Raw genomic sequence first — 12835 nt, 5'->3', positions numbered from 1 at the left:
TTAAGATTAGATTCAGGCATTAGGGTTAGCAGTGTGGTGAAGGTTAGGGTTAAGGTTAGGTTCAGGCGTTAGGGTTAGCAGTGTGGTGAAGGTTAGGGATAAGGTTAGGTTCAGGCATTAGGGTTAGCAGTGTGGTGAAGGTTAGGGTTAAGATTAGATTCAGGCATTAGGGTTAGCAGTGTGGTGAAGGTTAGGGTTAAGGTTAGGTTCAGGCGTTAGGGTTAGCAGTGTGGTGAAGGTTAGGGATAAGGTTAGGTTCAGGCATTAGGGTTAGCAGTGTGGTGAAGGTTAGGGTTAAGATTAGATTCAGGCATTAGGGTTAGCAGTGTGGTGAAGGTTAGGGTTAAGGTTAGGTTCAGGCATTAGGGTTAGCAGTGTGGTGAAGGTTAGGGTTAAGATTAGATTCAGGCATTAGGGTTAGCAGTGTGGTGAAGGTTAGGGTTAAGGTTAGGTTCAGGCGTTAGGGTTAGCAGTGTGGTTAAGGTTAGACATAATGTTAGGTTTAAAATCAGATTTTATGACTTTATGACAGCCAGCTAGTGAGCACTCTGCAGAGCTGCCTCCAGAACAACATTCATGACGAAAAACGCTAACCTGCACTTACAGTGAGTCACTTATCAACAGTGGGTAATGGTAACCGTCAATAATGTTTGTTTAATAGTGTTACCATGGTAGTACCACAGCACACTATAACAATCCACCCTGGTTATGACTTTGTTGATAGGAGTAGATAGTCTCGCTATCATTATGGCCACTGTTTGATATCAGGTTAGCTGGCACCAGGATGACAACACATACACTAAATAGGTGCTGTGAAATGTGTTGTTTTACAGGGTCAGCCATAGTAGTACGGCGCCCCTGGAGCAAATTAGGGTTAAGTTCGTTCCTCAAGGGCATATCGACAGATTTTCACCTTGTCGGCTCGGGTATTCAAACCAGAGACCTTTCGGTTACTGGCCCAACGCTCTAACCACGAGGCTACCTGCCACCCCATTGGGTGATCGTCATGAAACCAGTTTTAAACATGTCTAAAGCAAAAATCCTAGATCATTCTGAGGACTAAGATGTGTAGTTTTTGGCCAAAGTGCATGTGGTAATGAATCCAACCCTGGTTCCAGCTTTTCCAGGCTGGAGGATCTACCATCAGAGCAGTGGAACCACGCTACGGTGAGGAACGCCCTCAAAGAGCTACTGAAGGAGATGAACCAGAGCTCCCTGGCCAAGGAGTGCCCTCTCTCTCAGGTAGCAGCTTATGTCATGTCATGTCATGCAACTTAGTCTCTGGCTTAGGTTGTACTGCATTGTATTAGCCTTATAGTGGTGGGGAATCATGTGCCAAGGAGGGCCCTCTCTCTCTGGTAGCATCTTATGTCATCTTATGTTATGTCATGTCATGTCATGTTATGTATCTTAGTCTCTGGCTTAGATTGTTTTTCATTAGCTGCAGGAAGTGGTGTGCTTTTCTTACATGGCGTTCAAATGACACATGACTTCCTGTATACAGATTCCAAAACAACAACGCAGATCTGTTTTCTTCCGTATGTGACTGTGTTGTGGTGTTCCAGTCCATACAGTATGTGACTGTGTTGTGGTGTTCCAGTCCATACAGTATGTGACTGTGTTGTGGTGTTCCAGTCCATACAGTATGGGACAGTATTGTGGTGTTCCAGTCCATACAGTATGTGACTGTGTTGTGGTGTTCCAGTCCATACAGTATGTGACTGTGTTGTGGTGTTCCAGTCCATACAGTATGTGACTGTGTTGTGGTGTTCCAGTCCATACAGTATGTGACTGTGTTGTGGTGTTCCAGTCCATACAGTATGTGACTGTGTTGTGGTGTTCCAGTCCATACAGTATGTGACTGTGTTGTGGTGTTCCAGTCCATACAGTATGTGACTGTGTTGTGGTGTTCCAGTCCATACAGAATGTGACTGTATTGTGGTGTTCCAGTCCATACAGTATGTGCCTGTGTTGTGGTGTTCCAGTCCATACAGTATGTGACTGTGTTGTGGTGTTCCAGTCCATACAGTATGTGACTGTGTTGTGGTGTTCCAGTCCATACAGTGTGTGACTGTGTTGTGGTGTTCCAGTCCATACAGTATGTGACTGTGTTGTGGTGTTCCAGTCCATACAGTATGTGACTGTGTTGTGGTGTTCCAGTCCATACAGTATGTGACTGTGTTGTGGCGTTCCAGTCCATACAGTATGTGACTGTCTTGTGGTGTTCCAGTCCATACAGTATGTGACTGTATTGTGGTGTTCCAGTCCATACAGTGTGTGACTGTGTTGTGGTGTTCCAGTCCATACAGAATGTGACTGTATTGTGGTGTTCCAGTCCATACAGTGTGTGCCTGTGTTGTGGTGTTCCAGTCCATACAGAGTGTGACTGTGTTGTGGTGTTCCAGTCCATACAGTATGTGACTGTGTTGTGGTGTTCCAGTCCATACAGTATGTGACTGTGTTGTGGTGTTCCAGTCCATACAGTATGTGACTGTGTTGTGGTGTTCCAGTCCATACAGTGTGTGACTGTGTTGTGGTGTTCCAGTCCATACAGTATGTGACTGTGTTGTGTTGTTCCAGTCCATACAGTGTGTGACTGTGTTGTGGTGTTCCAGTCCATACAGTATGTGACTGTGTTGTGGTGTTCCAGTCCATACAGTATGTGACTGTGTTGTGGTGTTCCAGTCCATACAGTATGTGACTGTGTTGTGGTGTTCCAGTCCATACAGTATGTGACTGTATTGTGGTGTTCCAGTCCATACAGTATGTGACTGTGTTGTGGTGTTCCAGTCCATACAGTATGTGACTGTGTTGTGGTGCTCCAGTCCATACAGTATGTGACTGTGTTGTGGTGTTCCAGTCCATACAGTATGTGACTGTGTTGTGGTGTTCCAGTCCATACAGTATGTGATTGTGTTGTGGTGTTCCAGTCCATACAGTATGTGACTGTGTTGTGGTGTTCCAGTCCATACAGTATGTGACTGTGTTGTGGTGTTCCAGTCCATACAGTATGTGACTGTATTGTGGTGTTCCAGTCCATACAGTATGTGATTGTGTTGTGGTGTTCCAGTCCATACAGTATGTGACTGTGTTGTGGTGTTCCAGTCCATACAGTATGTGACTGTATTGTGGTGTTCCAGTCCATACAGTATGTGACTGTGTTGTGGTCTTCCAGTCCATACAGTATGTGACTGTGTCGTGGTGCTCCAGGTCCTTATAGGTCTAGTATTACACAGTACACACTCACTAAAACATACACTATATTCACCTCTCTCTCTCTCTCTCTCTCTCTCTCTCTCTCTCTCTCTCTCTCTCTCTCTCTCTCTCTCTCTCTCTCTCATCAGAGTATGATCTCTGCCATAGTCAACAGCTCGTACTATGCCAACGTGTCCACCTCCAAGTGCCAGGAGTTTGGCCGCTGGTACAAGAAGTACAAAAGGATTCAAGGTGAGGTGTGTCCCCTCTTGGCTCCCGTAACCTTACACACTCAACATGGACAATAAGATGTCATTAGCACCTTCCTCTATGCCTCTCCTCTATAACATTGCCTGTCATTGGCTGGGATCCTAACTTTAAGTCCTTAGGTTGATCCAAGTGTTGGGCCCTTCTTTCAGCAGACAGTTATCATTGGCTCTGGAGTAGTGTCGGCTCAAGCTTTTGGGGGCCTAAAGCAAGACTTTATTGTGGGGGGCCATCTCCCGCCTTGTAGCTCAAAAACTATATTTTGGTATTTGTTTTAATTGGCCACTTTTGATACAGTCCCAAAACGTTTTGCATGTCAGCAGTCAAGCTTTCAAGATATTGGACTTTCAAGAAGCAAACTGTCATCGGCCACATCATGATGATGATGCGTTTTGCAAGTCACAGTTTGGTTCTTAAAAGTCCAATATCTTGATAACTTGACTGCTGACATGAAAAACGTTTTGGGACTGTATCATCAGTGGACTAATGATTTTCCTATAAGTCCATACACACAGTCTGCTTATAGGAGATACTGCAGTAGTAAGAGACTAGATAACCCACCATGATGCATGGTATTAGAGACAGCTCTATAGAGACTAGATACCCCACCATGATGCATGGTATTAGAGACAGCTCTATAGAGACCCCACCATGATCCATGGTATTAGAGACAGCTCTATAGAGACTAGATACCCCACCATGATCCATGGTATTAGAGACAGCTCTATAGAGACTAGATACCCCACCATGATCCATGGTATTAGAGACAGCTCTATAGAGACTAGATACCCCACCATGATCCATGGTATTAGAGACAGCTCTATAGAGACTAGATACCCCACCATGATGCATGGTATTAGAGACAGCTCTATAGAGACTAGAGACCCCACCATGATGCATGGTATTAGAGACAGCTCTATAGAGACTAGATACCCCACCATGATCCATTATATTAGAGACAGCTCTATAGAGACTAGATACCCCACCATGATGCATGGTATTAGAGACAGCTCTATAGAGACTAGATACCCCACCATGATGTATGGTATTAGAGACAGCTCTATAGAGACTAGATACCCCACCATGATCCATGGTATTAGAGACAGCTCTATAGAGACTAGATACCCCACCATGATGCATGGTATTAGAGACAGCTCTATAGAGACTAGATACCCCACCATGATGCATGGTATTAGAGACAGCTCTATAGAGACTAGAGACCACACCATGATGCATGATATTAGAGACAGCTCTATAGAGACTAGAGACCCCACCATGATGCATGGTATTAGAGACAGCTCTATAGAGACTAGATACCCCACCATGATGCATGGTATTAGAGGCAGCTCTATAGAGACTAGAGACCCCACAATGATCCATGGTATTAGAGACAGCTCTATAGAGACTAGAGACCCCACCATGATGCATGACATTAGAAACAGCTCTATAGAGACTAGATACCCCACCATGATGCATGGTATTAGAGACAGCTCTATAGAGACTAGATACCCCACCATGATCCATGGTATTAGAGACAGCTCTATAGAGACTAGATACCCCACCATGATGCATGGTATTAGAGACAGCTCTATAGAGACTAGAGACCCCACCATGATGCATGGTATTAGAGACAGCTCTATGGAGACTAGATACCCCACCATGATGCATGGTATTAGAGACAGCTCTATAGAGACTAGATACCCCACCATGATGCATGGTATTAGAGACAGCTCTATAGAGACTAGATAACCCACCATGATGCATGGTATTAGAGACAGCTCTATAGAGACTAGAGACCCCACCATGATCCATGGTATTAGAGACAGCTCTATGGAGACTAGATACCCCACCATGATGCATGGTATTAGAGACAGCTCTATAAAGACTAGATACCCCACCATGATGCATGGTATTAGAGACAGCTCTATAGAGACTCCACCATGATGTATGGTATTAGAGACAGCTCTATAGAGACTAGATACCCCACCATGATGCATGGTATTAGAGACAGCTCTATGGAGACTAGAGACCCCACCATGATGCATGGTATTAGAGACAGCTCTATAGAGACTAGATACCCCACCATGATGCATGGTATTAGAGACAGCTCTATAGAGACTAGATACCCCACCATGATGCATGGTATTAGAGACAGCTCTATAAAGACTAGATACCCCACCATGATGGATGGTATTAGAGACAGCTCTATAGAGACTAGAGACCCCACCATGATGCATGGTATTAGAGACAGCTCTATGGAGACTAGATACCCCACCATGATGCATGGTATTAGAGACAGCTCTATAGAGACTAGATACCCCACGATGATGCATGTTATTAGAGACAGCTCTATAGAGACTAGAGACCCCACCATGATCCATGGTATTAGAGACAGCTCTATGGAGACTAGATACCCCACCATGATCCATGGTATTAGAGACAGCTCTATAGAGACTAGATACCCCACCATGATGCATGGTATTAGAGACAGCTCTATAGAGACTAGAGACCCCAGCATGATGCATGGTATTAGAGACAGCTCTATAGAGACCCCACCATGATGCATGGTATTAGAGACAGCTCTATAGAGACTAGAGACCCCACCATGATGCATGGTAATAGAGACAGCTCTATAGAGACTAGATACCCCACCATGATGCATTTTATTAGAGACAGCTCTATAGAGACTAGAGACCCCACCATGATGCATGGTATTAGAGACAGCTCTATAGAGACTAGAGACCCCACCATGATGCATGGTATTAGAGACAGCTCTATAGAGACCCCACCATGATGTATGGTATTAGAGACGGCTCTATAGAGACCCCACCATGATGCATGGTATTAGAGACGGCTCTATAGAGACCCCACCATGATCCATGGTATTAGAGACAGCTCTATAGAGACTAGAGACCCCACCATGATGCATGGTATTAGAGACAGCTCTATAGACCCCACCATGATCCATGGTATTAGAGACAGCTCTATAGAGACTAGAGACCCCACCATGATGCATGGTATTAGAGACAGCTCTATAGAGACTAGAGACCCCACCATGATGCATGGTATTAGAGACAGCGCTATAGAGCCTAGAGGCCCCACCATGATGCATGGTATTAGAGACAGCTCTATAGAGACCCCACCGTGATGCATGGTATTAGAGACAGCTCTATAGAGACTAGAGACCCCACCATGATCCATGGTATTAGAGACAGCTCTATAGAGACCCCACCATGATCCATGGTATTAGAGACAGCTCTATAGAGACCCCACCATGATCCATGGTATTAGAGACAGCTCTATAGAGACCCCACCGTGATGCATGGTATTAGAGACAGCTCTATAGAGACTAGAGACCCCACCATGATGCATGGTATTAGAGACAGCTCTATAGAGACTAGTTACCCCACCATGATCCATGGTATTAGAGACAGCTCTATGAAGACTAGAGACCCCACCATGATCCATGGTATCAGAGACAGCTCTATAGAGACTAGAGACCCCACCATGATGCATGGTATTAGAGACAGCTCTATGGAGACTAGATACCCCACCATGATCCATGGTATTAGAGACAGCTCTATAGAGACTAGAGACCCCACCATGATGCATGGTATTAGAGACAGCTCTATAGAGACTAGATACCCCACCATGATGCATGGTATTAGAGACAGCTCTATAGAGACTAGAGACCCCACCATGATCCATGGTATTAGAGACAGCTCTATAGAGACTAGAGACCCCACCATGATCCATGGTATTAGAGACAGCTCTATAGAGACTAGAGACCTCACCATGATGCATGGTATTAGAGACAGCTCTATAGAGACTAGAGACCTCACCATGATGCATGGTATTAGAGACAGCTCTATAGAGACTAGAAACCCCACCATGATCCATGGTATTAGAGACAGCTCTATAGAGACTAGAGACCCCACCATGATGCATGGTATTTGAGACAGCTCTATAGAGACCCCACCATGATGCATGGTATTAGAGACAGCTGTATAGAGACTAGAGACCCCACCATGATCCATGGTATTAGAGACAGCTCTATAGAGACTAGAGACCCCACCATGATGCATGGTATTAGAGACAGCTCTATAGAGACCCCACCATGATGCATGGTATTAGAGACAGCTCTATAGAGACTAGATACCCCACCATGATCCATGGTATTACAGACAGCTCTATAGAGACTAGATACCCCACCATGATCCATGGTATTAGAGACAGCTCTATAGAGACTAGATACCCCACCATGATGCATGGTATTAGAGACAGCTCTATAGAGACCCCACCATGATCCATGGTATTAGAGACAGCTCTATAGAGACTAGAGACCCCACCATTATGCATGGTATTAGAGACAGCTCTATAGAGACTAGAGACCCCACCATGATGCATGGTATTAGAGACAGCGCTACAGAGACTAGAGGCCCCACCATGATGCATGGTATTAGAGACAGCTCTATAGAGACCCCACCGTGATGCATGTTATTAGAGACAGCTCTATAGAGACTAGAGACCCCACCATGATCCATGGTATTAGAGACAGCTCTATAGAGACCCCACCATGATACATGGTATTAGAGACAGCTCTATAGAGACCCCACCATGATCCATGGTATTAGAGACAGCTCTATAGAGACCCCACCGTGATGCATGGTATTAGAGACAGCTCTATAGAGACTAGATACCCCACCATGATCCATGGTATTAGAGACAGCTCTATTGAGACTAGAGACCCCATCATGATGCATGGTATTAGAGACAGCTCTATAGAGACTAGAGACCCCACCATGATGCATGGTATTAGAGACAGCTCTATAGAGACTAGAGACCCCACATTGATGCATGGTATTAGAGACAGCTCTATGGAGACTAGATACCCCACCATGATGCATGGTATTAGAGACAGCTCTTTAGAGACTAGAGACCCCACCATGATGCATGCTATTAGAGACAGCTCTATTGAGACTAGATACCCCACCATGATCCATGGTATTAGAGACAGCTCTATAGAGACTAGAGACCCCACCATGATGCATGGTATTAGAGACAGCTCTATAGAGACCCCACCATGATGCATGGTATTAGAGACAGCTCTATAGAGACTAGAGACCCCACCATGATGCATGGTATTAGAGACAGCTCTATAGAGACCCCACCATGATCCATGGTATTAGAGACAGCTCTATAGAGACTAGAGACCCCACCACGATGCATGGTATTAGAGACAGCGCTATAGAGACCCCACCATTATCCATGGTATTAGAGACAGCTCTATAGAGACTAGAGACCCCACCATGATGCATGGTATTAGAGACAGCTCTATAGAGACCCAACCATAATCCATGATATTAGAGACAGCTCTATAGAGACTAGAGACCCCACCATGATGCATGGTATTAGAGACAGCTCTATAGAGACCCCACCATGATCCATGGTATTAGAGTCAGCTCTATAGAGACTAGATACCCCACCATGATCCATGGTATTAGAGACAGCTCTATAGAGACCCCACCATGATCCATGCTATTAGAGACAGCTCTATAAAGACTAGATACCCCACCATGATGCATGGTATTAGAGACAGTGCTATAGAGATTAGAGGCCCCACCATGATGCATGGTATTAGAGACAGCTCTATAGAGACTAGAGACCCCACCATGATGCATGGTATTAGAGACAGCTCTATAGAGACCCCACCGTGATGCATGGTATTAGAGACAGCTCTATAGAGACTAGAGACCCCACCATGATCCATGGTATTAGAGACAGCTCTATAGAGACTAGATACCCCACCATGATCCATGGTATTAGAGACAGCTCTATAGAGACTAGAGACCCCACCATGATGCATGGAATTAGAGACAGCTCTATAGAGACTAGAGACCCCACCATGATGCATGGTATTAGAGACAGCTCTATAGAGACCCCACCATGATGTATGGTATTAGAGACAGCTCTATAGAGAATCCACCATGATGCATGGTATTAGAGACAGCTCTATAGAGACCCCACCATGATGTATGGTATTAGAGACAGCTCTATAGAGACCCCACCATGATCCATGGTATTAGCGACAGCTCTATAGAGACTAGAGACCCCACCATGATCCATGGTATTAGAGACAGCTCCATAGAGACTAGATACCCCACCATGATCCATGGTATTAGAGACAGCTCTATAGAGACTAGAGACCCCACCATGATCCATGGTATTAGAGACAGCTCTATAGAGACTAGATACCCCACCATGATGCATGGTATTAGAGACAGCTCTATAGAGACCCCACCATGATGCATGGTATTAGAGACAGCTCTTTAGAGACCCCACCATGATGTATGGTATTAGAGACAGCTCTATAGAGACCCCACCATGATGCATGGTATTAGAGACAGCTCTATAGAAACCCCACCATGATCCATGGTATTAGAGACAGCTCTATAGAGACTAGAGACCCCACCATTATCCATGGTATTAGAGACAGCTCTATAGAGACTAGAGACCCCACCATGATGCATGCTATTAGAGAAAGCTCTATAGAGACCCCACCATGATCCATGGTATTAGAGACAGCTCTATAGAGACCCCACCATGATGCATGGTATTAGAGACAGCTCTATAGAGACTAGAGACCCCACCATGATGCATGGTATTAGAGACAGCTCTATAGAGACTAGAGACCCCACATTGATGCATGGTATTAGAGACAGCTCTATGGAGACTAGAGACCCCACCATGATGCATGGTATTAGAGACAGCTCTATAGAGACCCCACCATGATGCATGGTATTAGAGACAGCTCTATAGAGACTAGATACCCCACCATGATCCATGGTATTAGAGACAGCTCTATAGAGACTAGATACCCCACCATGATCCATGGTATTAGAGACAGCTCTATAGAGACTAGATACCCCACCATGATTCATGGTATTAGAGACAGCTCTATAGAGACCCCACCATGATCCATGGTATTAGAGACAGCTCTATAGAGACTAGAGACCCCACCATTATGCATGTTATTAGAGACAGCTCTATAGAGACTAGAGACCCCACCATGATGCATGGTATTAGAGACAGCGCTATAGAGACTAGAGGCCCCACCATGATGCATGGTATTAGAGACAGCTCTATAGAGACCCCACCGTGATGCATGGTATTAGAGACAGCTCTATAGAGACTAGAGACCCCACCATGATCCATGGTATTAGAGACAGCTCTATAGAGACCCCACCATGATACATGGTATTAGAGACAGCTCTATAGAGACCCCACCATGATCCATGGTATTAGAGACAGCTCTATAGAGACCCCACCGTGATGCATGGTATTAGAGACAGCTCTATAGAGACTAGATACCCCACCATGATCCATGGTATTAGAGACAGCTCTATTGAGACTAGAGACCCCATCATGATGCATGGTATTAGAGACAGCTCTATAGAGACTAGAGACCCCACCATGATGCATGGTATTAGAGACAGCTCTATAGAGACTAGAGACCCCACATTGATGCATGGTATTAGAGACAGCTCTATGGAGACTAGATACCCCACCATGATGCATGGTATTAGAGACAGCTCTTTAGAGACTAGAGACCCCACCATGATGCATGCTATTAGAGACAGCTCTATTGAGACTAGATACCCCACCATGATCCATGGTATTAGAGACAGCTCTATAGAGACTAGAGACCCCACCATGATGCATGGTATTAGAGACAGCTCTATAGAGACCCCACCATGATGCATGGTATTAGAGACAGCTCTATAGAGACTAGAGACCCCACCATGATGCATGGTATTAGAGACAGCTCTATAGAGACCCCACCATGATCCATGGTATTAGAGACAGCTCTATAGAGACTAGAGACCCCACCATGATGCATGGTATTAGAGACAGCGCTATAGAGACCCCACCATTATCCATGGTATTAGAGACAGCTCTATAGAGACTAGAGACCCCACCATGATGCATGGTATTAGAGACAGCTCTATAGAGACCCAACCATAATCCATGATATTAGAGACAGCTCTATAGAGACTAGAGACCCCACCATGATAAATGGTATTAGAGACAGCTCTATAGAGACCCCTCCATGATCCATGGTATTAGAGTCAGCTCTATAGAGACTAGATACCCCACCATGATCCATGGTATTAGAGACAGCTCTATAGAGACCCCACCATGATCCATGCTATTAGAGACAGCTCTATAAAGACTAGATACCCCACCATGATGCATGGTATTAGAGACAGTGCTATAGAGATTAGAGGCCCCACCATGATGCATGGTATTAGAGACAGCTCTATAGAGACTAGAGACCCCACCATGATGCATGGTATTAGAGACAGCTCTATAGAGACCCCACCGTGATGCATGGTATTAGAGACAGCTCTATAGAGACTAGATACCCCACCATGATCCATGGTATTAGAGACAGCTCTATAGAGTCTAGAGACCCCACCATGATGCATGGTATTAGAGACAGCTCTATAGAGACTAGATACCCCACCATGATCCATGGTATTAGAGACAGCTCTATAGAGACTAGAGACCCCACCATGATGCATGGAATTAGAGACAGCTCTATAGAGACTAGAGACCCCACCATGATGCATGGTATTAGAGACAGCTCTATAGAGACCCCACCATGATGTATGGTATTAGAGACAGCTCTATAGAGAATCCACCATGATGCATGGTATTATAGACAGCTCTATAGAGACCCCACCATGATGTATGGTATTAGAGACAGCTCTATAGAGACCCCACCATGATCCATGGTATTAGCGACAGCTCTATAGAGACTAGAGACCCCACCATGATCCATGGTATTAGAGACAGCTCCATAGAGACTAGATACCCCACCATGATCCATGGTATTAGAGACAGCTCTATAGAGACTAGAGACCCCACCATGATCCATGGTATTAGAGACAGCTCTATAGAGACTAGATACCCCACCATGATGCATGGTATTAGAGACAGCTCTATAGAGACCCCACCATGATGCATGGTATTAGAGACAGCTCTATAGAGACCCCACCATGATGTATGGTATTTGAGACAGCTCTATAGAAACCCCACCATGATCCATGGTATTAGAGACAGCTCTATAGAGACTAGAGACCCCACCATTATCCATGGTATTAGAGACAGCTCTATAGAGACTAGAGACCCCACCATGATGCATGCTATTAGAGAAAGCTCTATAGAGACCCCACCATGATCCATGGTATTAGAGACAGCTCTATAGAGACCCCACCATGATGCATGGTATTAGAGACAGCTCTATAGAGACTAGAGACCCCACCATGATGCATGGTATTAGAGACAGCTCTATAGAGACTAGAGACCC

At 45.1% G+C, this 12835-nt stretch overlaps 1 protein-coding gene across 1 annotated transcript in view; it reads left to right on the top strand.

The window, feature by feature from the left end:
* The window catches only part of LOC115179200 (DNA-binding protein SATB2), a 63291-nt gene that overhangs the window by 21909 nt on the left and 28547 nt on the right, over positions 1-12835 (top strand). The window contains exons 5-6 of the mRNA XM_029740581.1: positions 1119-1242; positions 3345-3447. Of these exons, the coding sequence (XP_029596441.1) occupies positions 1119-1242; positions 3345-3447 (227 nt within the window). The remainder of the gene's footprint in view (positions 1-1118; positions 1243-3344; positions 3448-12835) is intronic.

The sequence above is a fragment of the Salmo trutta genome, chromosome 39 (assembly GCF_901001165.1).
Source record: "Salmo trutta chromosome 39, fSalTru1.1, whole genome shotgun sequence".
Classification (NCBI taxonomy): domain Eukaryota; kingdom Metazoa; phylum Chordata; class Actinopteri; order Salmoniformes; family Salmonidae; genus Salmo; species Salmo trutta.
This window is presented reverse-complemented; position numbering and strand designations above follow the sequence as displayed.